Here is a 25,555-nt window from a genome sequence, read left to right as displayed (position 1 = left end):
TTCAATGTACTTGCCCCTGTATAAGAAACTTTCAATTTTTCATACACAAGGAGAGAAAGTTAGGACAAAAAAAAACTAATTTAAAGGAAAATAATTATTCGCTGTCTCTCAAAAAAAATAAAATGAAGATCTAAAAAGAACTAATTTAGGATTGAAAGAGCCTTCAAACTCCTCTCTTATATACATTCAGATTATGGGAAGAAGGAAATACACCTTCAGGCATAGAATTCCCGCAACTATATTCACGTCTCACAGAACATATTAATTTTAGCTCCGTTAAAGTGAATTATGGTTTGGTGCAGTAATTAAGGATTATTGTATTGTCATCAAGATTTGCACGTAACCTCTTCTTCAATTTCGTCTCATTAGTTTCCTTAATCTAATCTTAATGTTACATTCCCTGTTACCTTGTGCCATCACCCACTCCATTACAGTCCCTCAGTACACATAATTCTACTGTCTCTAATTTCTATTCTGTCCGCCTTTCTAATGCAACCAACATTTTCATTTTTTTCTATCCTTTTCCTGGCAAAACCTCAAACACATTATCTTCCATTTGTTCTTCTTCCTTGGACCTGTATAGGAACAGACTACGCAGCACTTACATGTACACGCTATCGATTAACTTCTTGGGTTGATTTACAGGACATGGAGTACAATAAATCTATTAATGAGAGGGGCGTTTCAAGTCAAAATTAAGTGGAGCTTCTGAAAGTTAGGTTCCGTTCGAGAAGTTGAGAGAGAGAGAGAGAGAGAGAGAGAGAGAGAGAGAGAGAGAGAGAGAGAGAGAGAGAGAGAGAGAGAGAGAGAGAGAGAGAGAGAGAGAGATGAGGTGGGTATCCATTATAGTTACTAAGGCGACTTAATGCCGTCATTACGAGGGAATCATGGCCACTGCAGGTTGGAAAAATGACAAAATCTTTACGAAGAATATTCTGTAACGTCACATATGCACACACATGCATTTCACGTGACACTTCAAACACGACGCACTACAGCAGAACACTTCACCCACAATAACCTGCAAACAACACGTACTTCTGAGTTCAGTTCGTTTATGAATGTAGAGAGGAAATATATTGGAAATAAGACTACTGCTACCATCACCACCACCACCACCAATATAACAATACCCCTCTAGATTTCTAACTCCACGCCTCCTACAGGAATCACCACCACCACCACCACCACTATGCTACGTTGGCTCCTCTCCATCTGCCTACTCGGCGTGGCTCTCGCTTCTGTACAGGTGCGTACTAATCAGGATCACACCCTGCAGCTGACTACTGCACGACACCTGTGATCGATGAGAGAGAGAGAGAGAGAGAGAGAGAGAGAGAGAGAGAGAGAGAGAGAGAGAGAGAGAGAGAGAGAGAGAGAGAGAGAGAGGAGGGGGGATTCGAGGAAAAGTATAGCTTCCGTATTCATGCTAAAGAGATTATGAAATTTAAAGGCAAAACTTTGATACCTTCAAAATAATGGCCAGCAAGCAGTAGCAACAGAGCAACGGCAGAAACCAGTAACGATACTGTAGCTAAAATTGAATATCATACAAAACTTAAGCTATCTCAATCTAAATACTGCAGAAAATCAGTTGATAAGTTCCTGAACTAAGATGGAAAATAAATTGAATCCGTAAAGGGGAAGAGAGGTAAGGAAAGCAGGGCAAAACCCAGAGCATACGACCTGAACTCCCAATGTTTACAAAGTGTGTCGACGTATTCATCTTTGTGTTTCAGCACATGGAGGTCAACTATTCGTTCGGGGACGACACAGTCACCATGGATGTAACAGTTGACGCCGACAACAACATCATCCATTATTACATCCCTGAAGATGAATATTTCGAAGAGGTGGAGACGATCGATGACTTTTATGCGGTAAGTGGAATTTCTGTTACATCAAACTTTTCTTTTCTCAGGCAGGGTTTTTGCATGCATCAAAGAGACCTGCCTCAGGCATAGTTTATGCCTACCCCCTTGTGTTGTGAGACACAAAGAGAAACGTTTAGTGGGTAACAGCTTCATGGGTTTAATGATAAGTTCACAACACACCCTTAGCCAGTGATTCAGACATCAATACGACTAATTATCGATTCGGCAGATGTCTATTGCTTTCTCTTGCTAATACATTACAATCTATCAAAGAAATATGTGTCAGAGGGCATTAAAAATAACTGAATATTAACAGCCACTTTCACATATGTGAGAGATATAACTGTTTGACATCTTACTGTGTTGAATTAATGCAAAACAATTTCCTGTTCATCATTATCCTAACATGTATGGCAATAATGACGAGCAGTTTCCCTTTCCTCATTCTAAATCCTTCAACACTCTGGCCAATACGTAGGACAATCCTGTGACAGCTTTACGTGCAACGGTCACTTTCCCTACAGGGTTACTCGGCTGTCAAGGTGAAAACTGACGAAGCTTGTTACGTGCAGCCGCTCGACACTACCCTGGAGGAGAGAGTATACTTGATTAAGAACAACCCCGAACAGATCATCGAGGGATCTATCAACAGCACGTCAGTACTCCTCAGTGACGACGAGCTGGAGGACCTCAGCGACCGCGTGGTCGACTTCTGCGACGGCTACCCCATCTACGAAGTGTTCTTCGAGTCAACCAGGGACGATTCCAGCGAGGAAGACTCTAGCGAAGAATCCCAAGATTCCAGCGACGAATCCCAAAATTCCAGCGACGAATCTCAAGACTCTAGCGACGAATCCCAGGATTCCAGCGACGAATCTCAAGACTCTAGCGACGAATCCCAGGATTCCGAAGAGGAAGACGAGGAGGTGTTCACTAGGTCACCAGGTCACCGTCAAGTAGCCGTAACATTTAGAAAATGTGTGATTCTTTTCTTCATTCAAAAATGTTGCGAGACAACCCTCACCATTCCCACCGGCTCTTCTATTACTTTCCTTTGGCTCTTCGGTTAATATGCTTCCTATACCAACCCTACCATCGCCTGACCATATAATGACCAGATCTTAATTGTTTACATAATTGGTTGGCTTATGCTTTATCTTTTTTGTCCCTCGGATGTACACAAAATAACTTCAATAAATGCAATGAAAAGTTTTCCCTATTTGTCTTCAAAAAGCACTGGTCCTTCCTTCCCTACGTGTCCATGACACGCACAGCATAGCAATTCTCTTCATGGTTCATTTCTAATCTTCGCTATTATTTTCCTCAGACCATTCTTAGATCCCTTCGAGGAGGCACACACGCATTTAGAGTTGGAACACACACACACACACACACACACACACACACACACACACACACACACACACACAGTGTGGTTAGAGCGCTGGCTTCACAAGCCAGATGACCGGGATTCGATTCCCCGGCCGGATGGAGATATTTGGGTGTGTCTCCTTTCACGTGTAGCCCCTGTTCACCTAGCAGTGAGTAGGTACGGGATGTAAATCGAGGAGTTGTGACCTTGTTGTCCCGGTGTGTGGTGTGTGCCTGGTCTCAGGCCTATCCGAAGATCGGAAATAATGAGCTCTGAGCTCGTTCCGTATGGTAACGTCTGGCTGTCTCGTCAGAGACTGCAGCAGATCAAACAGTGAATTACATGGCCCGGTAGCTCAGTGGTTAGAGCGCTGGCTTCACAAGCCAGAGGACCGCGGTTCGATTCCCGGTCGGGTGGAGATATTTGGGTGTGTCTCCTTTCACGTGTAGCCCCTGTTCACCTAGCAGTGAGTAGGTACGGGATGTAAATCGAGGAGTTGTGATCTTGTTGTCCCGGTGTGTGGTGTGTGCCTGGTCTCAGGCCTATCCGAAGATCGGAAATAATGAGCTCTGAGCTCGTAACGTCTGGCTGTCTCGTCAGAGACTGCAGCAGATCAAACAGTGAAACACACACACACACACACACACACATACACACAGTGACCTAACCTAACCAAAAGGTAACTATAAAAAATAGTTAAAGATAATTCACTGACATTCTTTTACCATTTTTCGATATGAATATACATCATAAATCTCTACCACAACTTAATGCAATGATGATACACTATATACGTGGTAAATCTTTACACCTACAATATCTGTATCCGTCCAAATCTGCCTTCCAGGGAAATTTGGATAGAATGAATGATGAAAAATTAATGCAGTTTGATATTAACAAATGCAAACTACTTGACGCAGGTAGAGGAAACTGACACATGGAGTTAGAGTTAGCTCTGATCTTCATCGAAAAAAACAATGCATACAGACCAGAAAATAAAAAGGCATAAAAGGTACTAGGAATCTTTTGTTAAGAGTGTTAAAACCAGTAATATTAAAATTACATTTGGCACTGGTCAGACCGCATCTAGACTATGCTGTACAGTTCTGATCCCCACATTAAAGGACGGATATAGGACTATTAGAATTAGTACAAAGGAGAATGACTAAAAGGATACAGGAGATGATGGGTATTCCCTACGAAACGAGATTGAAGGTTTTAAATTTGCATTCCTTAGAGAGACGTAGATTAAGAGCGGACCTAATAGGCGTCTTTAGTGGTATAGGGATTATGACTAAGGATACGTAAGAAAATTCTTAGGATCAGTCAGCAGAACAAAACAAGATATAATGGGTTCAAGCATGAGAAATTTAGGTTTAAGAAAGAGATAGCAAGTAATTGGTTCTCAAACAGAGTTGTAGATGAATGGAACGGACCAGTAATCTGGATGTTAATGCTGTCATTAGGGAACTTTAATAGAAAATTAGACAGATACATGAATGGGGATGACAGGTGGATATAGAAAGGTATTTTTCAAATAGGGACTGCCACATGTAGGCCTGATGGCTACTTGTAGCTTCTCTAACTTTCAAATATTCTTATAACTTACTGATAAAGCTATTCCCGAGCGAACATTTGCACCAAAATGCATTCCTTTAAAATTATACAATATGCAGGTGTTAGCAGGCGCCCATTCGAATATTTCCTGGTGCTAGTGCTGACGACTCGACTATTCAATGGAGCCTTAATTATGAAGTGATGATTCAATAAAAGTTTCGATGCAGTGCCAGAGACGAAAGCAAGAACCTGACGGAGAGCGGGTTGGTATATATATATATATGCAGTGTGTAGCTATTGCGACCTGAGCACATCTGCCTTCACACTTCAGGTAAGACCTCCTCAGCAGGTGAACTGGGAAGTAAGGCGGGTAAAACAAATGACAGTTATCACACACACACACACACACACACATACACACGGTAGCTCAGTGGATAGAGCGCTGGCTTCACAAGCCAGAGGACCGGGGTTCGATTCCCCGGCCGGGTGGAGATATTTGGATGTGTCTCCTTTCACGTGTAGCCCCTGTTCAACTAGCAGTGACTAGGTACGGGATGTAAATCGAGGAGTTGTGACCTTGTTGTCCCGGTGTGTGGTGTGTGCCTGGTCTCAGGCCTATCCGAAGATCGGAAATAATGTGCTCTGAGCTCGTTCCGTAGGGTAACGTCTGGCTGTCTCGTCAGACTGCAGCAGATCAAACAGTGAAACACACTATAGCGCTATAATACATAAATACATACCTTCCTTGCTTTACAGTAACTCAATCCTCCTCAGTGTTTTGAAAAGCAGCAAATGTAACTGGTTGTTAACAGAGATATTCATTTTTTTTTTTTTTTGGGGGTGGAGGCAATTTAAGGAATCTGATCAAGGACAAAAAAAAATTAAGCTATCAACTTACACAAATCACCTTAATGACTTTTTGATGGATCACATTACAGTATGACCCTAAAACTCCTCAGTGACCTTAATAAGAGAAAGTAACACGCACGGGAAACAGAAAACCAACGCCAGATTGATGAACTAATAAACCAACTTATATACCCCTACCAGGAGAGAAATGAAGGTAGACGAACCAGCACAAAACCAAGGAAAAAATAACGCAAACAGAAGACAAACAGATAAGGAACCGAATCAAATGTACAAATTATTCAACATCCGTCACTCAATATATATTTATATACTCAATATAGTAAACACTCGCGTTCTATACAATATCCATTACTATAATAAAGCATCAATAACAGTAATATGAGGACCATCATAAACACAACCACTACCATCAGCACCACCATCACCATAACAGTACTCCTCTAGATCTATAACTCCACGCCTCCTACAGGAACCACCACCACCACCACCACCACTATGCTGCGTTGGCTCCTGTCCATCTGCCTTCTCGGCGTGACTCTTGCCTCTGTACAGGTGCGTACTAATCAGGATCACACAGTACTCTTTATCCTGGAACTAACACTTGTGATCGATGAGAGAGAGAGAGAGAGAGAGAGAGAGAGAGAGAGAGAGAGAGAGAGAGAGAGAGATTGGGAGGGGGGCAAAGGAAAACATGTCTTCCGTATTTATATAAGGAAAGATGATTGCAAAAGTAAGAGTTATGTATTTAAGTTAAGAAAGATGATTGAAGTTAAAGGGAAAAACTTAGATACCTTCAAAACAAAAGGAGACGATTTGCAAGCAGTGGTAACAGCAGCAGTGGTAGGAAAAATAACAATTAAACACTTATATTAGATCGTACAAAACTTTACCTCTCTATGTTTAAGTACGACACAAAATAAAACCGTTTATGGTGTTAATGTTGTTGTTTGTTGTTGTTGTTGTTGTTGTTGTTGTTGTTGTTGTTGATAACTTAATGATAAGTTCCTGAATTTAGATGTCAAGTCAGTTGAAAAAGTAAAGAGGACAAGGTAAGGAAAACTGCAAAAACCCAGAGCAAACGACTTGAAGCTACAGTGTTTACGAGGTGTGTCGACGTATTCATCTTTGTGTTTCAGCACATGGAGGTCAACTATTCGTTCGGGGACGACACAGTCACCATGGATGTAACAGTTGACGCCGACAACAACATCATCCATTATTACATCCCTGAAGATGAATATTTCGAAGAGGTGGAGACGATCGATGACTTTTATGCGGTAAGTGGAATTTCTGTTACATCAAACTTTTCTTTTCTCAGGCAGGGTCTCTGCATGCATCAGAGACCTGCCTCAGGCATAGTTTATGCCTACCCCTTTATGTTGTGAGACACAAAAGGAAACGTTCAGTGGAGTAACAGCTTCATGGGTTTAATGATAAGTTCACAACACACCCTTAGCCAGTGATTCAGACATCAATACGACTAATCATTGATTCGGCAGATGTCTGTTGCCTTCCCTTGCTAATATATTACAATCTATCAAAGAAATATGTGTCAGAGGGCATTAAAATAACTGAATAATTAGAGCCACCTTCACATAAGTGAGAGATATTAACTACTTTTAACATCTTACTGTGTTGAATTAATGCAAAACAATTTCCTGTTCATCATTATCCTAACATGTATGGCAATAATGACGAGCAGTTTCCCTTTCCTCATTCTAAATCCTTCAACACTCTGGCCAATACGTACGACAATCCTGTGACAGCTTTACGTGCAACGGTCACTTTCCCTACAGGGTTACTCGGCTGTCAAGGTGAAAACTGACGAAGCTTGTTACGTGCAGCCGCTCGACACTACCCTGGAGGAGAGAGTATACTTGATTAAGAACAACCCCGAACAGATCATCGAGGGATCTATCAACAGCACGTCAGTACTCCTCAGTGACGACGAGCTGGAGGACCTCAGCGACCGCGTGGTCGACTTCTGCGACGGCTACCCCATCTACGAAGTGTTCTTCGAGTCAACCAGGGACGATTTCAGCGAGGAAGGCTCTAACGAAAACCTCAAGATTCCTACGATGAAGGTTCCAGTGAAGAAGCTCCGGATTCCAGTGATGAATCTGATTTCAGCGAGGGAGACTCTGAGGTCATTAGGATGTCGCCAAGTCACCGTCAAGTTTCCGTAAAATTCAGAAAGTGCGTGATTATGTTTTGGTGTCAACAAAAATGCTTTACAACTACCCTCACCATTCCCACCGGCTCTTCTATCATTTTCACATGGCTCTTCGGATAATACACTAACAGCACCTGATCTATCATCATCTGTTCCAACAATGACCACATCTTGAATATTTACATTACTGCCTGGTTTTCTCACTTCGGTCCCTCGGATGTGCACCCATTATATTCAATAAAGGTAATGCAAAAGTATTCTGTTTTCTCTACTAGTAAGCAACGACTCACTCATGAAGCACCCTTCAGCTCACCATCTCTTGCGTGACATGACAATCTTCCTAGGTGTGTGGACACTGCACATATTGCTTCAACGAGAATAGCTTACACTACAAGGAAAATAATTGCCATACTGAATTATTATTCTAACATAAGTCTGATTCAATATTATCTAACTTTACGCAAACAAGTAGCCACCTAAAAGAAAAGAAATTGCCTGGTGGGAAAGAACGACTTTTTTACTTGAAGCTACACTCACATAGTGGCGGGCCTTGGTGGTTGCGAAAGTACATTCCCATTAGCAAAAGAAGAAGAAGAAGAAGAAGAAGAAGAAGAAGAAGAAGAAGAAGAAGAAGAAGAAGAAGAAGAAGTAGTAGTAGTGGTGGTGGTGGTGGTGGTGGTGGTGGTGGTGGTGGTAGTAGTAGTAGTAGTAGTAGTAGTAGTAGTAGTAGTAGTAGTAGTAGTAGCAATAATAGTAGTTGTTGCAGTAGTAGTAGTAGTAGTAGTAGTGGTAGTAGTAGTAGTTGTTGTTGTAGTTGTTGTTGTGTTGTTGTAGTGTGCCATTATTCTTATTTTACTCATTTTACTCTGCTATGCATCATTATTTACATCACACCATATAATTTATCTTGAGAGAAGTTTGGTTTTAACTTTTTCCTTTTATTTGCAACACTTAACTTTAATATACAGCTAAGCCAGAATTATACCACGTCTTTTTTTTATGTAATTATCTAACTACTATATTTTTTAAAAAGTGTCCATAAACAGAAAAACAAAAAACATTTACTACAGCATCTTCAAATCTTCATCACATAGTTTAAATCGTATTCATACTTTTCATGTTCCTTTCCACATTTTTTTTCTTTTTTTTTTTTGTGTGTGTTATGGCCTATATCGCCTGTAGGCACACTTGAACAGTAAGTAGGAAGCGCTATTCATCTTCCGCCCATTAGTGGCGCAGGCAATTTTATTTATAATGGTACCCATATTAGGGCCCATATCACCACCATGATTTAAATCTAAGAGTATATTCACTAATTACAAAATAACTTTGGTATTCAAGGTTGTTGTTGTTGTTGTTGTTGTTGTTTTTGTTGCTGCTGTTTGGGGCCTTGGTCTTCGAATACTACAGAACTCACTTCAACAGACCAAAATTCCGTGATGTGTGTAACAAAATTTACGATCACCACAGCCACCACGACGTCACAATGGGAATAATAAAGCAAACCACCATACACATACACGAACTGATGTAAGAAGTGGCGGCAATGAACTGAGCCTCCTTCCAGTATTAAGATAAATTGGCATGACAGACAATTAAGAGGTGGACACACAAACATTCAGCACATATCTACTATACACTCACCACTGCGTTGAGATGTGCTGCAACCGCCCCACACCACACCGGGCCGCCACACCGCTGCCTTGCCATGGTCTGTAATTAATATCCAATGTTTATGGTCTGCAGTTAATACCCGCTAAGAGTCTAGAGTCCTTGATAGCCACACACACAGATAACAGGCTAATTAACACCTAACCACGCAGTACACACCCACGAACAGTACACGCCTTCACCGTCCACACCACCCTCAAGAAAATGACGCACGTGGCACTCTCATACACATGCGCAGCCTCGTGGGATGTTGATGTTGCCCACTCATGAAGTCAATATTTGGTTTTCAAAGGGTACGAGAAATGCCTTATCTTTACTATTGCACATGATTGTACTAATTGAATATGTAGCTTAAACGCATTCATATCTAGTTTATGAATGAAGAGATTTGTATAGATATTCATTTAGCGCCAAAATTAACGCTCGGAAATTCTCCTACTCAGTGTAGAGCATTGTTGGATAACTAACTAAATCTTTGGGTTATAAGAAAAAATATATCAGGGTGTGCCTCTGTTTACTGCTTTCGTTTAACTACACTGTTTGTCACATATTCTAATGAAATAACCCTCTTTGAAACAGCTTTATTATCATATGTGCGCTTCTTTTTTTTTTTTTCCTTAATCTTCTTACGAAGAAAAGAATCATGGGCAAGGAATATCGTTTGAATCGCCTGTCAATAGACTTAGGAAGCATTTTCACGCTTTCCTGTGTTGAGGATTGTGGGTAACAACTACCACTGAGAACAGAGTAAAAAGAACACCTATTAACTCATCGTGTTCTTTTATCAAATCACGAAAACAACAAGGAAACCAGTGTGATCTTCCTGTAAGAAATTTAATTTAAGTTTTAAAAAGCAGAGGATTGCCAGCAGCGCTAATCAGTTTCTAGAAAATAAATCAATAAATTAAATTAAATAAAGTTGCAGCAGATGTCTCGGCCCTCGTCAGTCTCTAAAGTCTAAACGGACTCCCATTTCTTGAGGAGTGTAACTTCCTATTTGGTTTGAATGCTCTCTTGGCTACCTCTATTTCTCTTTTTTTTTCTTCTTCTGACATGGTAACATAAAAGGCTTCGCCTGTATGACTACTAACGCTTTGAGAAATCCTTCGGAAGATTTCTTCCATGTGTGTGTGTGTGTGTGTGTGTGTGTGTGTGTGTGTGTGTGTGTGTGTGTGTGTGTGTGTGTGTGTGTGTGTGTGGGTGGTTTGTGTGTATGTGTGTATTTGTGTGTGTGAAGAAATTATTACAGTAAAATGATTCAGGTAAAAGATAGCTCATTCCTATTCTTGAAAGTTTAATTGTTTAGTTATCTTAGTAACTAATATAAGATGCCTTACTGCAATATCCTGTTGAGTGGAATGTTACGTTACGTTACTGACAACAATCCGTTAGTTTGTGGTGAACCATCGTCCATTATCTTATTTTTCACTTGTGCCGGTGAGCCACTTTATGATTCCTGTATTGCAGTACTACTTTGTATGTCAGCTCTGTTGCCATTAGTAGTATATAGTTTAATAATTGCCATACGAATAGTGCTAATAGTAGTAGTAATAGCACTAGAAATGCTAGTGAGTAATAGTAGCAGTAGTAGTAGTAGTAGTAGTAGTAGCAGTAGTGGTAGTACGTAGTAGTAGTAGTAGTAGTAGTAGTAGTAGTAGTAGTAGTAGTAGTAGTAGTAGTAGTAGTAGTAGTAGTAGTAGCAATTTTAACATTGAGGGACTGTAGACAAATTGGATTAGTATTGTTGCATTACTTTACACAACAAACGTATGACTATATTCTGTAACGGTATTGTGTCTGTATGAACATCAAAGTGGCGGAAGTGAGGCGGTCTTTTGGTTCCCGCTGACTGCAGTACGTAGTTAGCCAGCGCTCCCGGATATCCAGCCCGCCAGGAAGCTACGACTCTAAAGCGGGTGACGAGGCAGCCTCAGCAGGACCATACTTCTGTACCCACTGACTTCTTACTCAGACACATCACCTCTAGCAATGCACCAACCCTGTGTGTGTGTGTGTGTGTGTGTGTGTGTGTGTGTGTGTGGATGGGGATGAAGGGGGTGATACTATAAGGAGAAAGGGATCGCTCCAGATAGGGTGACTGATAGACAGATGGAGGGCAAAGGGAAGATATTAATGGGAAAGACCATGTGTGTGTGTGTGTGTGTGTGTGTGTGTGTGTGTGTGTGTGTGTGTGTCACCAGAGGCGCTGCGTCACCCACCTTCCATACAGGTCACCTGTTTACCTGCCCACCTGGCCCCGCGCTGCGCACCTTGCTGCTACCTCGAGGTAAGGGCGGAAGCAATGCTCTTGTCGGGATTATATATAGTTACCTGAAATAACCGTCAAGGTACTTAATAATGTGGAATAAAATAACCATCTGTGCGTCTAGTTTGAGTTTTAAGTGGTATTCAACGTTAGATTTACGATGAAATGCCTAATAATTGAGATATAATGGCGCTTCTTAATGTTTCTTTTAATTTTGTGATTGATATTTCATTGTTAGTACAGTGAAAAGCGACACACACACACACACACACACACACACACACACACACACACACACTGCATTAATATCGCCATTCTTCCTCAGTGAATGTTCTTATAACATAATACACCGAAAATTTCTTACCGCAGTTTTCGTGGAATCCATTTACTACATCGCGCCACAAAGTTAGTGTGTAAGCTTTGCGAATTTGCTTTGTATTTTAGTTTTAGTTGATCGGCCTGGCAAGGAAGATTGAAAAAGGAACAAAACAGTACATAAATAGATGTTTCACTGATTCCGAAGGGGAGAAGGACATACGTCACCAGAGGTTTTAAACAACTAATGATTTTGCTTATCTCCATTCGATACATATAATAACGCTGCCTTATATTTCTTTCTCACAGCAGGTTCAATCTATAAGTTCAAAGATATCCACCTATCATAGACAGCTGTACTCTGCATCTCTGTAAATTCAAGGTGTACGATGTAAGCTAAATCATTAATGAGAAAAGGATATATTCATTTGATATAACCCCAGTGCAATGAATAGAGAAATTACAGAAAAAACGTGTGTGTGTGTGTGTGTGTGTGTGTGTGTGTGTGTGTGTGTGTGTGTGTGTGTGTGTGTGTGTGTGTGTGTGTGTGTGTGTGTGTGTGTGTGTGTGTGTGTGTGTGTGTGTGTGTGTGTGTGTGTGTGTGTGCCTGTGCCTGTGTGATCCGGGCAGTGCCTGCATGTTCCAGGTTATCCAGTATTCTGCACACTCAGTGGGAGCTGCTTCACAAGCTCTGCCTCAAAGCTCCCTCTGGCACACGTCGTGGATGCATGTCGGACGCGTGTGCTCCGTGACGTCCTCGATACTGACGCTAGAGATTATTTTTGTCCACCCGGATGTCTGGCTGGCTGCTCTCTCAAGAATGGAACACTTGTGGTCGCTTCTAGTATAAAGTGTGACGCCGGCCAGCCAAGGCTCCGAGGTCCTCGCCAACAGACGTGGAATCGCAGCCCTCCCTCGACACCCACACCATCACATACACACACACACACCTACACACATACACATCCTTCACAGCTGCAAGAACACGTAGCCTTATGTGTCCAACTCAGACGGTGAACTGATCACACAGTGCAGGAGACAAGTGTGGACAGGAGTGCAGCACAGCGGGCTCGACTCCACCTTCACCTAGCGCCTGTGTCATGTGTGAGTCCACCTACGGGTTGGTTATTTTTTTCAGTTTCTTTTGCCACCTGTACTTACACACAGTCCTTGACCGATAGCGTGGATTACTTCCACTACAATTTTGGTGATTCCCTATCTATCGTCAGTAATGCATATGTGTCACATAACATCTAGTGTTTGTAAAGATGTATGAAGGATTTACTTCACTGCTGGACGTTGTACGTCATCGAATCGGAATGATAAAGCACTGGATGTTCCATGGATGCTTCCTAAAAATGACCAATGGCGGGTGTGACAGCTTTAAATTAAAAGTTATGCTCATTCGTCATATTCAAAAGGGACAATAAATTTATTTCTATTTTCCAGTGGTAAAATAAATTGTTTGACGATGTACAAATATATTATCAATTATTTGCATAACAGAGGTGACCTAACCAATATATACGATACATTTGTCTACTGTAGGTAAACTCTTGTTTCTCCTTGAACCAGATTCCCTTTCATGGTTCGTAAGGCAACTAATGGTGACGTTTACGATGGCTGGGATGGAGGTAATGGTGGCGGGTGGCATCACCATTCCGGGACACACACAGGACACCCTCATGTCCCTCAGGTATTACAGCCTTGGGTTAACTAGCAGGTGTCCTTGGTGTGATGAGCTGACATGGAAATGGCGTGAGATGACAGTGTGCTGCCGCAGTAAGGCTGGAATGTAACTGTTATACATAGAGCTTCAGCATGGCCGAGAGTGGATGAGGCGGTGATAGTGTGACTCACTTTGTGTTACAAGAAGGTGACTAGAGTGACTGATTCCTTACGTATCCTGCAGGCGGCTGGTGGGAAAACATTATTACCCGCAAGGAACAGTCACTCCCTCTTACGATCTTCCAGCTGGCCTGTGCCTCGCCCAGTCAGCTCTTGCCCTTGTTTCTTCCCAGCCCTGGAGCCGCACCAGTAAGAAATTTTGACACACGTCTTTGTAACAACAACGCTTGCTATTCATGAGAATAGTGCTTCGGTATCTATTTTGATCTTTCTTTCGAGGTTTATGTTTTCAATAAGTCTCTAATCTTTATATCGTTGACTAGATATATCCTGCCATGTCTAAATTGTGATTTATCAAGATTTTTATAGCTTCTGTTTCCTTGACCTCCGTAGTGTGGGACGCTAGCGGCAAGATAGCGGACGGCATCGGTGCAGGAGGTACTGAGACTCGTGGTCACCCTGATCTGTGTGAGGACGTCTCGGCTCATTTCCCTGGTACACTCCTATCCCACCTCGAGCCTCACCAGCAGCGCCTGGCCCTGCACAACATTACCCTAACAACCTTTAGCCATGAAGTTATACAGCAGCGAGATACCACCCTGAGGGGCCGCTACTGCCTCGTCTCCGTCAGGTAGGTCACAGATAGAGACCTCACTCCCATACACACCTCTCATGCTTTATCCGGTATCGACTTTCCATACAAATACTTTTAATTACTATGCGCAGCTCTTCTTTTTACCAAGTCGCACGCAAGGCTATTCTAATTAAGTTGGAGGAACTTTACCGAGTCATACGCCAGTTTATTAAATTTAATTAAAATCTGAGTAACTTAAATTGGAGGTCAGTGTATGAGAGCGTCAGTACAGGCATGTTGGGGAAGGGATTGCACACGTGCAGAAGAGAAGGCGTAGAATATTGACCCATTTACTTTATAGAATATTTCATCGTAAAATAGCAATATACTATTAGATGTTTATTCATATGCTGTGCTAAGGTTATTCAATCCTTATACAAACAATGGTAGTGCTACTGAATAACGAAAACAGTCCACTGAATGTCACGCCATAAAAAAAAAAATTATATAGTGATTTTCTTTATGACTGTTGACGCTTTCCATGCTATTGATGACCTCCTCCCGCTCCCAATACCGATATGATTACCACGGCACAATTCTCATTCGTTTAAAGCTGAAGAGTTGGCGGCAGGCAGACAGGGACAAGAGTCGACACATATCTGACAACAAAACACAGTAAATATATCACTCACGGGCTTGTAGTGAAGTTGTCGCGAAGCTGTCTAGTCCCTTTATTTACCCTTGCATGTCTCGTATGGTAATCAAACTCTCCCTTCCTCCTCGTCACCATCGTCAAACTTCACCATAAGCACCGTTACCTGCCAGAGATTGAGTGTCTTGTATGAGAAAATTAAACGACAAAGCGAAATTCTTATGTTTGACTTGGGTGTTGCATGGGGCAGGGGAGAGGAGGAAGTGGAAGATCAAGGAGGAAGTGGCGGATCCTGGCAGCTTGTTAGAGCACTGGCGGGCAAGTTCGAGCACTCGTACGCCACCTGTGTACCGGACACCTGCACCGAGAGCTTCCTTCAGGTGAGTCTTCGCCCATGTTGTGCTTTACTAGATCAGACGTCCCTATATATTCAATAACTTACACCCCAATTCATTCAGAATATAATATATGTTCCCCAAACTCATCGCTTTCATCATGACGTCTTAACAAGGCAGAAAATATGTAACGAGGTCTCGAGATACTACAAGCAACTCACTGTCAGCTTAACAACCATAACCTTTGTATCAACAATACTCACACACGCCCATAAGTATGGTAGTTGTTATTATTCCAGTAGTATATACGGGACCGTGTAAGAAATGTGCCCAATTATAGTCTCTGTTCCATGTGACCTCAGCTGTCTGGCGCTTTTTCATCTCATCTCAGTTTACTTACTTATTTACTTTACTTACTCACTAAAAGAATATCTCTCCTTGGTCCCCTACAGGAGTCTTTACAACGGCAACAGGTCCCAGGCGTGTTCCTCACCGTCACCTGTCACCGCCAAGACCACAACGCTCACCCCAGGGACCTCTCCTTCTTGTAAGTGACGCTTCCTTCTCTCTCTCTCTCTCTCTCTCTCTCTCTCTCTCTCTCTCTCTCTCTCTCTCTCTCTCTCTGCTTCAGGCGAGGCAGCGTTACAAAGGCGTGCCACATTTTGCAGGCTGGTGACGGCGGTGCTGGTGGTGCTGGTGACGGCGGCAACCATGCTTGACCTTTACCGTCCGTGCCCAAGTGCGCCAGTGAAGTGCTCTTGTCTCCCAGGTCAGTAGCGCCAACATAAGGCGAGTGTTGAGATATGTAAACAATATATCATCTTTAATAAGGTAATGTTTTTCCCACTCCTTCATTTATTAAATTCCACATGTTTCATCACTTCCGCAGTACCTAAACATTCCTTAGATTTACACGTTCATTCCTGACTGACAATGATTTAACGGTTGGGAAGGTAGCGCCATATGATCATGTTACGGCGCCATAACTCAGTCAAGTTACAATTTTACCCTTTACCTTCCCAACTCACCTCCACCTAACCTTCCACCTTCACCTGTCACCTTTTCACCTGCCACTGCCTCCTCATTACCTGTCTACCGTCTCCCATGTTCCCGCTTTCACCACGACAGGCAAACAGTTGCTGCACTGCTTCTCGCTGACACAGAACTGGACGCAACTAATGAGCCACAGCACGGCGGAAACACACCTGCAAACCCTGGATGGCATCAGGTGAGCGGGAGGAAGCGGCACAAAGCAAAACAAGAACACAGGCGGCCGTTCACTGCACTGACCATAGAAACTCCCTAAGTAATGATTGCACAACACAAAACAATGTCCAATTACATACAACATACATTATGCAGCTACTTAAAAAATACCTGTTGAAATAATGTTGGCGCAACACTAAAGTGAGAACATACACAAACTTTCATTATACAGTTACCTTAAAAATACTCAGAATAATAATGATACAACACAAAATAAAACAAAAATACAAAAAATATACGCACTCTATAATCACCTCAAAAGCACTCCACAATAATGATGGTGACGCAACACTCAGCAAAACAATACGAAAACACTTCATTATACAGTCACCTTAAAAACACAACACCCAGAGTAACGGTAACAAGGCACCACAAAAAAAAAAAAAAACTAAACAAAAGGGAGAAAACAAACACTATACAGTTACCTTGGAAGCAAAGAAGTGACGGAGACGGCGCGATTAAGGTGTTGGGCGTTGGGCGTGATAAGTGACGGAAGTGTTCTGGTGTTGCAGGGTGACCAGTATGATGTGGGTGATCCTAGCACATCGGTACATGTTCTTCCTTATTTCCGCTGCCAACCCGCGTGACATTACCAAGGTGAGCTGAGGAAACGACTGTAAGCACGAAAATATACGTATTAATGAAACCTGTAACATTCCACAGTTAGAAAAGAAAATGCAGATGTTTGAAGAATGAAAATAATATACATATCGAAGAACGCAGGTAGATCACTTTTCATAGAGAGAAAGAGAGAAAATTGATGTGTACTCTCCCCCAATAGCACATGAGAGACTGGAGGTACTGGTGGGTCTTCAACGCCTATCCCTCCGTGGACACCTTCCTCTTCATCAGCGCCTTCCTTGTGTCAATCTTCCTCAAAAAGCGCATCGCAGAGTTCACCTTCCCCGGCTATTGTATTCAGCGATACTTGAGGTGAGAGGCGCAGGGAAATAAAGGAGAAATATGGAGATAGAAATACCGTATATACATGTGGTAACTTTTTGTTGTAACTTGACATCGACTTTCACTTTATTGCATTCGTAGATACACACGAGAAAATAGAAGGACAGACAGAAAGGATAGATTGATATATAGATAAATAGATAGATAGATAGATAGATAGATAGATAGACAAAATAGATAGATAAATAGATAAACAGACGGAGAGATAGACAGATAAGCAGGTAGATCTCAAGGAACAGGAACTTCGAGGAAATTCTCTTCCAGTTAATGACTTGTATTTTCAAATTATAACTTTCCTGAGAACCGAAAAAGTTTTTATTTTTCTCTTTTTTTTCTTTGCAATATATACATTTTGTCCACGTCTCCATCATAGTAGTAGTAGTAGTAGTAGTAGTAGTAGTAGTAGTAGTAGTAGTAGTAGTAGTAGTAGTAGTAGTAGTAGTAGTAGTAGTAATAGAAACAGGAGAAAGAAGAAGTGGACTAGAATATGTAAGAAGAAGCTTTAGGAATAGGAGAAACAGGAGAAAGAAGAGGTGGAACGGGGAGAGGAGACCGAGAACGAGAAGGAAAAGGAAGTGAATAAGAGAAACAAGAAACACCCAACAACCCAACAGCCTCCCCTGACTAGTGTGTGTGTGTGTGTGGTGGCTCAGGTTGGTGCCAGCGATGGGCTACGTAATGTGGACGTGTACCAGCCTCCTGCCGCACCTGAGTTCGGGTCCCGTGTGGGAGAGGACTTACGAGGGACTATTTGGCCGCCCCTGTGCTAACGCGGCCTGGTCCAACCTTCTCTTCCTCAATAATTTCAGTGATCCCAGCGACATGGTGAGGCTGAGGGACAAGCTTTGATCCTTAATTTCCATCTCATTCTTATTCAAGTGGTTGGAAGTCAATGAGGAAAAAAAGATTGGAAAAAAGCATTGGTTTATAAAAGAGAACATTAAGGCAAAGCGTATCAAGCTCTACTGCCTCTTTCAGATTCTCATAGTTATTTTGCATACTTTTCATACTTTTTTCATGCTGAATTAAAACTGAAATATTCATCTAGCTAGATATTGCTATGCAGAAATATTTAACAGTTTCATTTTCTCATGAAAATGTTCTATGACTTTTATTTTTTTTTTTTTTTTTTGAAAAAGAATTGAACTTTAAATTGTTTGAGCGCCAGACGGTATTCAAGGGGAGGGGGCGAAGGAGGGTTAGCGGCGAGGAGTGGGGAGTGAGGAGTGGGGAGAGAGGAGTGGGGAGTGGGAAGTGGACAGGTGTGCTTATAAAATTGGTACGTGTGCGTGCCTAGCTTGTGAATGACCGTGTTGGTGTGTGCAGTGCCTGGGTCACCTGTGGTCGCTGGCTGTGGAGTGGCAGCTGTACCTAGTGGCGCCCCTTCTGCTGCTGCCCGTGTACCGCTGGCCCTCCTGGAGGTGGCGCTGGCTTCCCTTGGCCGCCTGCCTCACCATGTCCGTCCTGCTGCCGGCGTTTATCACCCTCGTGAACGACCTGCCTCCCACTGCCACACATTGGAACGATGAAGCCACGCGGTGAGACACATTGCCGTAACCTATCCTATAAACTTTATCACCCTCACAAAACACGAAATATTGCGCTTGTCTTTGTGTTTGCTCCTCGGAAGTGTCCTATAAACCACCTGGAAATGGCTATTATATTTATGTGTGGCGTCTCCTCCTCCCCCTCTCCCCAGAGCGTACTACAGCACTTACTACGTGGTGCCGTGGTGCCGCGCGGGGCCTTACCTGGTGGGCCTAGCTGCAGGTGTACTATACCACTGGCTAGATGAAAACAACCTCATTTTAACACAGGTAAGGCCTCGTGGTGTGTGTGTGTGTGTGTGTGTGTGTGTGTGTGTGTGTGTGTGTGTGTGTGTGTGTGTGTGTGTGTAATTCACTGTTTGATCTGCTGCAGTCTCTGACGAGACAGCCAGACGTTACCCTACGGAACGAGCTCAGAGCTCATTATTTCCGATCTTCGGATAGGCCTGAGACCAGGCACACACCACACACCGGGACAACAAGGTCACAACTCCTCGATTTATATCCCGTACCTACTCACTGCTAGGTGAACAGGGGCTACACGTGAAAGGAGACACACCCAAATATTTCCACCCGGCCGGGGAATCGAACCCCAGTCCTCTGGCTTGTGAAGCCAGCGCTCTAACCACTGAGCTACCGGGCCGTGTGTGTGTGTGTGTGTGTGTGTGTGTGTGTAATGCCTCGTTCAAGGTCAAATTAATGGCATATACTCAGCCATACGCAATATCTGTGTATTATACGTACGTAGATAAATTGGCATTTCAATTAGTTTCCCCCGTCGAATCGCTATCAGTTATGCCAGCGGGAGTAATAAGTGATGTGGTGCGGGGCAGGGGTGTGTGCGGGCGTGCGGCGCGGCGTGCTGGGCGGTGGCGGTGATAGTGGTGGTGGGGCCCTCCTGGATCAACGGCAGTGGGACTCTCTGGGCAGCGGTGTACTCCTCCCTAGCAAGACCAGCCTGGGCCGCCGCTCTCGCCTTCTTCGTGATCAACGCCTTCAAGGGGCAGCCAGGTGAGAGTCAGGTGACTATATGTGGAAGTGAATAAAGTTAATCATTCCTCTGCATCACGCGCATCCGATGTCGTATGGGTGAACTGCACTGCCTGGCCCTCCTGCCCTAAATCTGTGTTTGAACGCAGGGTTAAGATGTGAATGGGCTTGCCGCTCATTGTTTAGAAATCATACTACGTATCTTTTCTAATTTCTCATTTAGATTTTCACAGTTCTATACGACGTCAGTGTGTCCTTTTATCAATTATTCAGTTAGTTTTCATTATGCTCTAACAAATGAGGTTAATGGAAAAGAACATAGCCCCTGACAGTCCCGCCCTTTCAAATAGCAGTGGTAAAGCAGAAACATTTTCAAAGGTTCTAAACAAGATTACAACACTTCCTTAGATATCCCTCAGTCATAAACAGTCGATGCCAATTTCCTTATTCAGGGCTTTCCCTATAGGGGCGGTGTCTTGGTTCTTCTCCCGGCCTGTCTTCACACCCCTGTGTCGCCTCTCTTACTGCATGTTCCTGGTGTCGCTACCTCTCCAAGCTCTAGCAGCCGCCAGGCCACACAAGATTCATTATGACCACCTCACAGCGGTACGAGACCTCCTCTCAATGTACAAGATAAATACTATACATGCATGAACAGGCTATCTTAAGAATCATATTCTTGTGTTCTTCGTAACTCATAACTAACTTATGTATTGTTTCGTTGTATATATTTTTTAAAACCAATACTTGTCACTCACTGAAGACAAAACACAGTTTTTTACCCGTCTCTTGTGTGTGTTTCAGGCGTACCTGGTGCTGGGGGACCTGTGTCTGAGTGCCCTCGTCAGCGTGGTGGTGTTGCTCCTGGTAGAGGCCCCAGCGGCACGCCTCCTCACCCTTCTCACCTCAGGTTCACGAATTTATCTCTTGTTTTCTTTTCTGTGTAATCATTTGTTTTCACCACAAAGGAAACTCTTCTTAGGTCACTCCTCGGTGGCTGGTGTCACTTCAGCTGCCTCATGATGATATGTACACTCATATTTCCTTTATATGCATATAGTTGCGGCTGTTGCTGCTATTGTTGTTGTTGTTGCTGCTGCTGCTACTGCTATTATTGTTGTTTTTGATAGAAGATAATCTTAAGATATTCATCCCAAAGTTCATCACACAAAGGCAACATTGCACCACATGAGCACTCAGTCTACCAAGAGTTCCCGCACCGCTAAGAAAGACGATCTGAGCTTGTACCTGTACCCGGTACCGCACTTTGAGAGGAAGGTGCCGCCACACCTCGAGAATGGCATTCCAGTCCACAGCGGGAACAAAGTACGCTGCTCTGTTGCCGGCCAGGAGGTGTGGGTGACGCTGGACAGCGGGATCTCCGACACAGTGCTCTACCGAAGTCTGGCCTCCAGGCTCGGCTTTTTAAAGGGTGACGAAAGTACCGTGAAGGTCACAGTGACTTCAGTGATGGGTACTAAAAAGATTGAGGTGGTGAAGATGAAGCGACTCGAGCTGATCTTAGAGGGCGGCCACCAGGTTTGTGACAGAGCGTTGATACTTCCTGACAAAATGGCTCACTTCCACGACCACTCCACCATCGTGCTGGGCTCCCACCTGCTCCAGCGGGGTGGCATGGTGCAGACTTTTCACCGCAATGGAAGCACTCTCTTTGTGTGTTCCCCGCTGCGCGTGCTAAAGCCAAGTAGACGTGGAAGACTGAAAGGGGTGATGACTTTTGGAGTTTTGCCCAGCGGTGTCTGGGGAAGCATCATGACGGTGGTGGTGAGCACGGGGATGTACAGCCTGTACTTCTCAAAGCGTATGAGAAAGAAATTAAGACGGAAGCTGGTGACAGAAAGTGGCCCATGTGTGACTTTATGCATAGGAGGAAAGCATTTTCTGAGAGGTATCCCAGTGAAGGCTGTGCCTCACACCGAAGTGGACTTCATCCTGGGCAGACGACTGCTGCGCGAGCACCAGGCAACCATGAGTTATAAAGACGGAAAAATAATCATCCCTTCCGGCACAGTTTCATGTATCATTTCTCTGTCGCGGCGCCGGGTATGACTGACAAGGATAAGTGTGACTGTTCTTTTCTAGTCAATGTATCTGGCAAGCTAATAATACTAACGTAATATCTACTAGCTATCTTTGTTTTATGTAAGTTTGCGCCTTGTGCAAACACAGAACTCTTAAGTGAAACACACTCGACGCCACAAAAATTACGTTGTACATCAAGCCTGTGTGATTACCTCATGCCTTACTTCTTGATTACACCAAACACTCCATTGCCTGCCGCACCTCACCACACCAACCACCGTCACCTATCCCGCCTCACCACACCAACCGCTGTCGCCTGTCCCGCCCCACCATACCAACTATGTTACCAGGCACGCATCACAACGCCATATTTCTGTGGACCATCACGCCCCACGTCATCCTCATCTTGCTTCTCATCGTGGTCGGACTAAAGCACTGCACCTCTGACCTACATTGCTGTGCAGGCAGACGAGACCTCATGACCTTAACACTACAGCACTTGACGTGAACATTACCGGGGTGGACAGGTTCAAGTAAGGTCAGAACTCGCGCACCTTTAACTTTAACTCTTGGTCACGTGGTGGAAAGACTCCATACACGCTGGTTGTCCAGCCACACATGTTGCTTTCTTTGTGTGGTTGTGGATAATCTACAAAATCCAAATATTCTTTTTTTCTGGAAGAACCATAAAAAAAAAGTCGCATGTGCCCCCCTTTGTGTGTGTGTGTGTGTGTGTGTGTGTGTGTGTGTGTGTGTGTGTGTGTGTGTGTGTGTGTGTGTGTGTGTGTGTGTTTTTGAATAGCCAGATTTTCTCGAAAAAACGCAAAATCAAATGAGGCGAACTCATTTCCATTTCCGCAGCTACACTTTTTTTTTAGCAATTTTTTCCATTACGTTCAGGAAGTAAAGAGTGAGAAATGAATAATGCTTTCTAGATAACCAATTAAACTCGTCGTGGATCTGTTTCCGATTAACACACGATCACGACACATTTGTTTGTATCGTTTAATCTTGTAATGGACGCAACACATTTAATATACTGATGAGATCACACCTGACTCATCTTGGCAGCGTCCGGGAAACGCCACACCTGAACTACCATTCACCTGGCTGACTACTTCCCTCACCAAGTTGATCTCATGAAAATATTGTTGTTAAAGTGTTTGCATCCTCCACAGAGCTTCAAATGTCTAGCAGCGGAAAAACACCACTAGCTCAGCGATATTTGACTTAAAGGCAGTGAAAATTACACTTACTAACGTTTTGGTGATGGAGAAGATGGGGAGAGGGAGAAGGGAGGTGGAGGAGAATAGCGTAGTAAAAAGGAGGGAGGAGGAAGATAGAGGAGTGCTGGAGGGAGGAGAGAGGGATGGGGCGGAAGAGGTAGTAACAGAAATACTACTTAAAAGTAATTGCAGTTGGAGGGGGAGGTTGCGATGGTGATGGAGTGTGGAAGGGGAAAGAAGGGGGAAAAGGAGAAAAGGGTTATGGTGATAGTGATAGTGGTGGAATGGTAGGGCACTGGAAAGAGAGAGGAAGAGAGGGGCTAGTGATGGCGGTGGTGAGGGGCATGGGGGAAGCATTGATCTGGGGATGGGTGGGGGGATGGAGGCAGATGTCACATGTGTGGCGGGTGAGGTGGATGGAGGCTAAAGGTTTGATCTTTTGGGGGTTCTACCAATAACAGAAAAATTTGTACGTTACTTAATATATAAAGCAGAGCTGGCAAAGATTTACTGCAGCTTATTGTACAAAACGAAATATACATGACTAAATATACAAATAAAACGTGCAAACTCGTACACTTTCATATGCATTCATGCCTACAAACATGCCTGCATACTTACTGCATACACAAAACAAACATACATAGATACATGCATACATACAGACAGACAGACAAGCATAAGTGCAAAGACAGAGTGATAGCTCTACAGTTAAACAAACTCAATATTCTTCCCACCGTTGAAAAGGTTACCTACACTGAGAGAGAAAGAATATATATATGTATACTCGTAATTCTTATTTCAATGCCATTTTCAAGCGAAATTCCTGGTATAGCTTTTCCAAAGTTACATTCTTGGAGTAGCCATCATAAAGTTGTGATACTCTGGTTGACTTCATGACTGCTGTGACTCCTGATAAAGAGCAACAACAGGTCTATTGAAAGTTCAGAGTACCGTTGTGAAAGACACCACAAACAGCAGAACAAGTGACCGAACAGTCATCTTTTAGTGCCTGTAGTGTTACTTCTGTCCTCTAAGATCGTTATGGCAACTCAAATCAAACAAGTTTCACAGTGTCAATAGTAGTCAGGGAGTTCATTAATAACTTTCCCCCTCTTGCATTTTTCAGGCAAGCTATGGCGACACCCCAAGGCTGCCAGCGCTGCGACAGAGATGATTAAAAAAGATAACAAGGAAGAGGAAGTAAAGCCTCCTATGAGACGACATGCCCTTCTGCTGGCCACCCTGTCCTCTCCAGCCCTCACCAACACCACCTACAGAAACCTTTGAGGCGCCTGTCACCTCACCTTATTTATTGAAAAGTTTATGGACTCATCATGTACTCACTATATTAAGTGCGCCTATAGATAGACATTGATTTATTACCATGTATATTCATTCCATGTTTGTGTTCGTACTGCGGAAGCCTCACTTCAACAGCTACCAAATAATGACGTAGAGCACAAGGAGAGAAGGGAGGCTACAAGAAGTAAATAGGTCTACAGATTGCAGTCACCTTTTAAAACAACCTTTCCTTTACCCAATATCATTCCTATCCATAAATTTATCTAATTTTCTTTAAAAGTTTCCTTCTCACTAGAAACAAACAACGTAATTATTGAGTCTGTGGCAATTGTCTCACTCTGTTGCACTTTTTCCGAATCTCTATTTCTTTTCTAACTCTACTAAGCTTGAATCCGTTACTTCTACTAGTGGTCAGTTGCAGACTATTAATAATGATGATCTTGTCTACGTATTTTTATATTCTTCATGCCACTTGAATACCTCTGTCAGGCACTCAGGTAGTACTTTAGGTAAGCTGTTGGTGTTACTTGTTCTTAGTTGGATTTAGAGGTATTCTGCATCGGATGGAGATTACCGCAAGGTATGTAATAGCCAGACATGTAACCTTAGGCATCTCTGAACCCTTTCACTGTCTTTTCATACATCTTTAATCACAATCTACCTGGAGACATTATATTCTACCCATTTTAGTTTTTTTTTTTTTTTTTT

General features: G+C 43.2%; 2 protein-coding genes across 3 annotated transcripts; both read left to right on the top strand.

Annotated features, from left to right (window-relative positions):
- The first annotated feature begins 1,109 nt into the window (after positions 1–1,109).
- Positions 1,110–8,101, top strand: LOC123508477. The gene is made up of 8 exons (XM_045262229.1): positions 1,110–1,249; positions 1,740–1,880; positions 2,399–2,939; positions 4,923–4,960; positions 5,098–5,134; positions 6,143–6,225; positions 6,810–6,950; positions 7,470–8,101. Exons 1-8 carry the CDS (start codon positions 1,193–1,195, stop codon positions 7,857–7,859), a joined length of 1,428 nt encoding a protein of 475 aa, XP_045118164.1. The 5' UTR covers positions 1,110–1,192; the 3' UTR covers positions 7,860–8,101.
- A 4,888-nt stretch (positions 8,102–12,989) lies between these two features.
- Positions 12,990–25,067, top strand: LOC123508274 (nose resistant to fluoxetine protein 6-like). 2 transcript variants are annotated; one of them, XM_045261847.1, is made up of 17 exons: positions 12,990–13,202; positions 13,674–13,794; positions 14,011–14,135; positions 14,340–14,577; positions 15,423–15,552; positions 15,960–16,054; positions 16,176–16,276; positions 16,636–16,735; positions 17,286–17,370; positions 17,555–17,706; positions 18,390–18,561; positions 19,063–19,274; positions 19,436–19,553; positions 20,117–20,294; positions 20,740–20,879; positions 21,078–21,183; positions 24,672–25,067. In XM_045261847.1, exons 1-17 carry the CDS (start codon positions 13,199–13,201, stop codon positions 24,830–24,832), a joined length of 2,238 nt encoding a protein of 745 aa, XP_045117782.1. In that variant the 5' UTR covers positions 12,990–13,198; the 3' UTR covers positions 24,833–25,067. The 2 variants fall into 2 exon arrangements, with proteins under 2 accessions (XP_045117782.1, XP_045117783.1); XM_045261848.1 differs by lacking the exon at positions 20,740–20,879.
- The last annotated feature ends 488 nt before the right edge of the window (positions 25,068–25,555 follow it).

The sequence above is a fragment of the Portunus trituberculatus genome, chromosome 24 (assembly GCF_017591435.1).
Source record: "Portunus trituberculatus isolate SZX2019 chromosome 24, ASM1759143v1, whole genome shotgun sequence".
Classification (NCBI taxonomy): Eukaryota; Metazoa; Arthropoda; class Malacostraca; order Decapoda; family Portunidae; genus Portunus; species Portunus trituberculatus.
The sequence above is the reverse complement of the archived record's forward strand: the minus strand, read 5'-3'. Positions and strand labels throughout refer to the sequence as shown.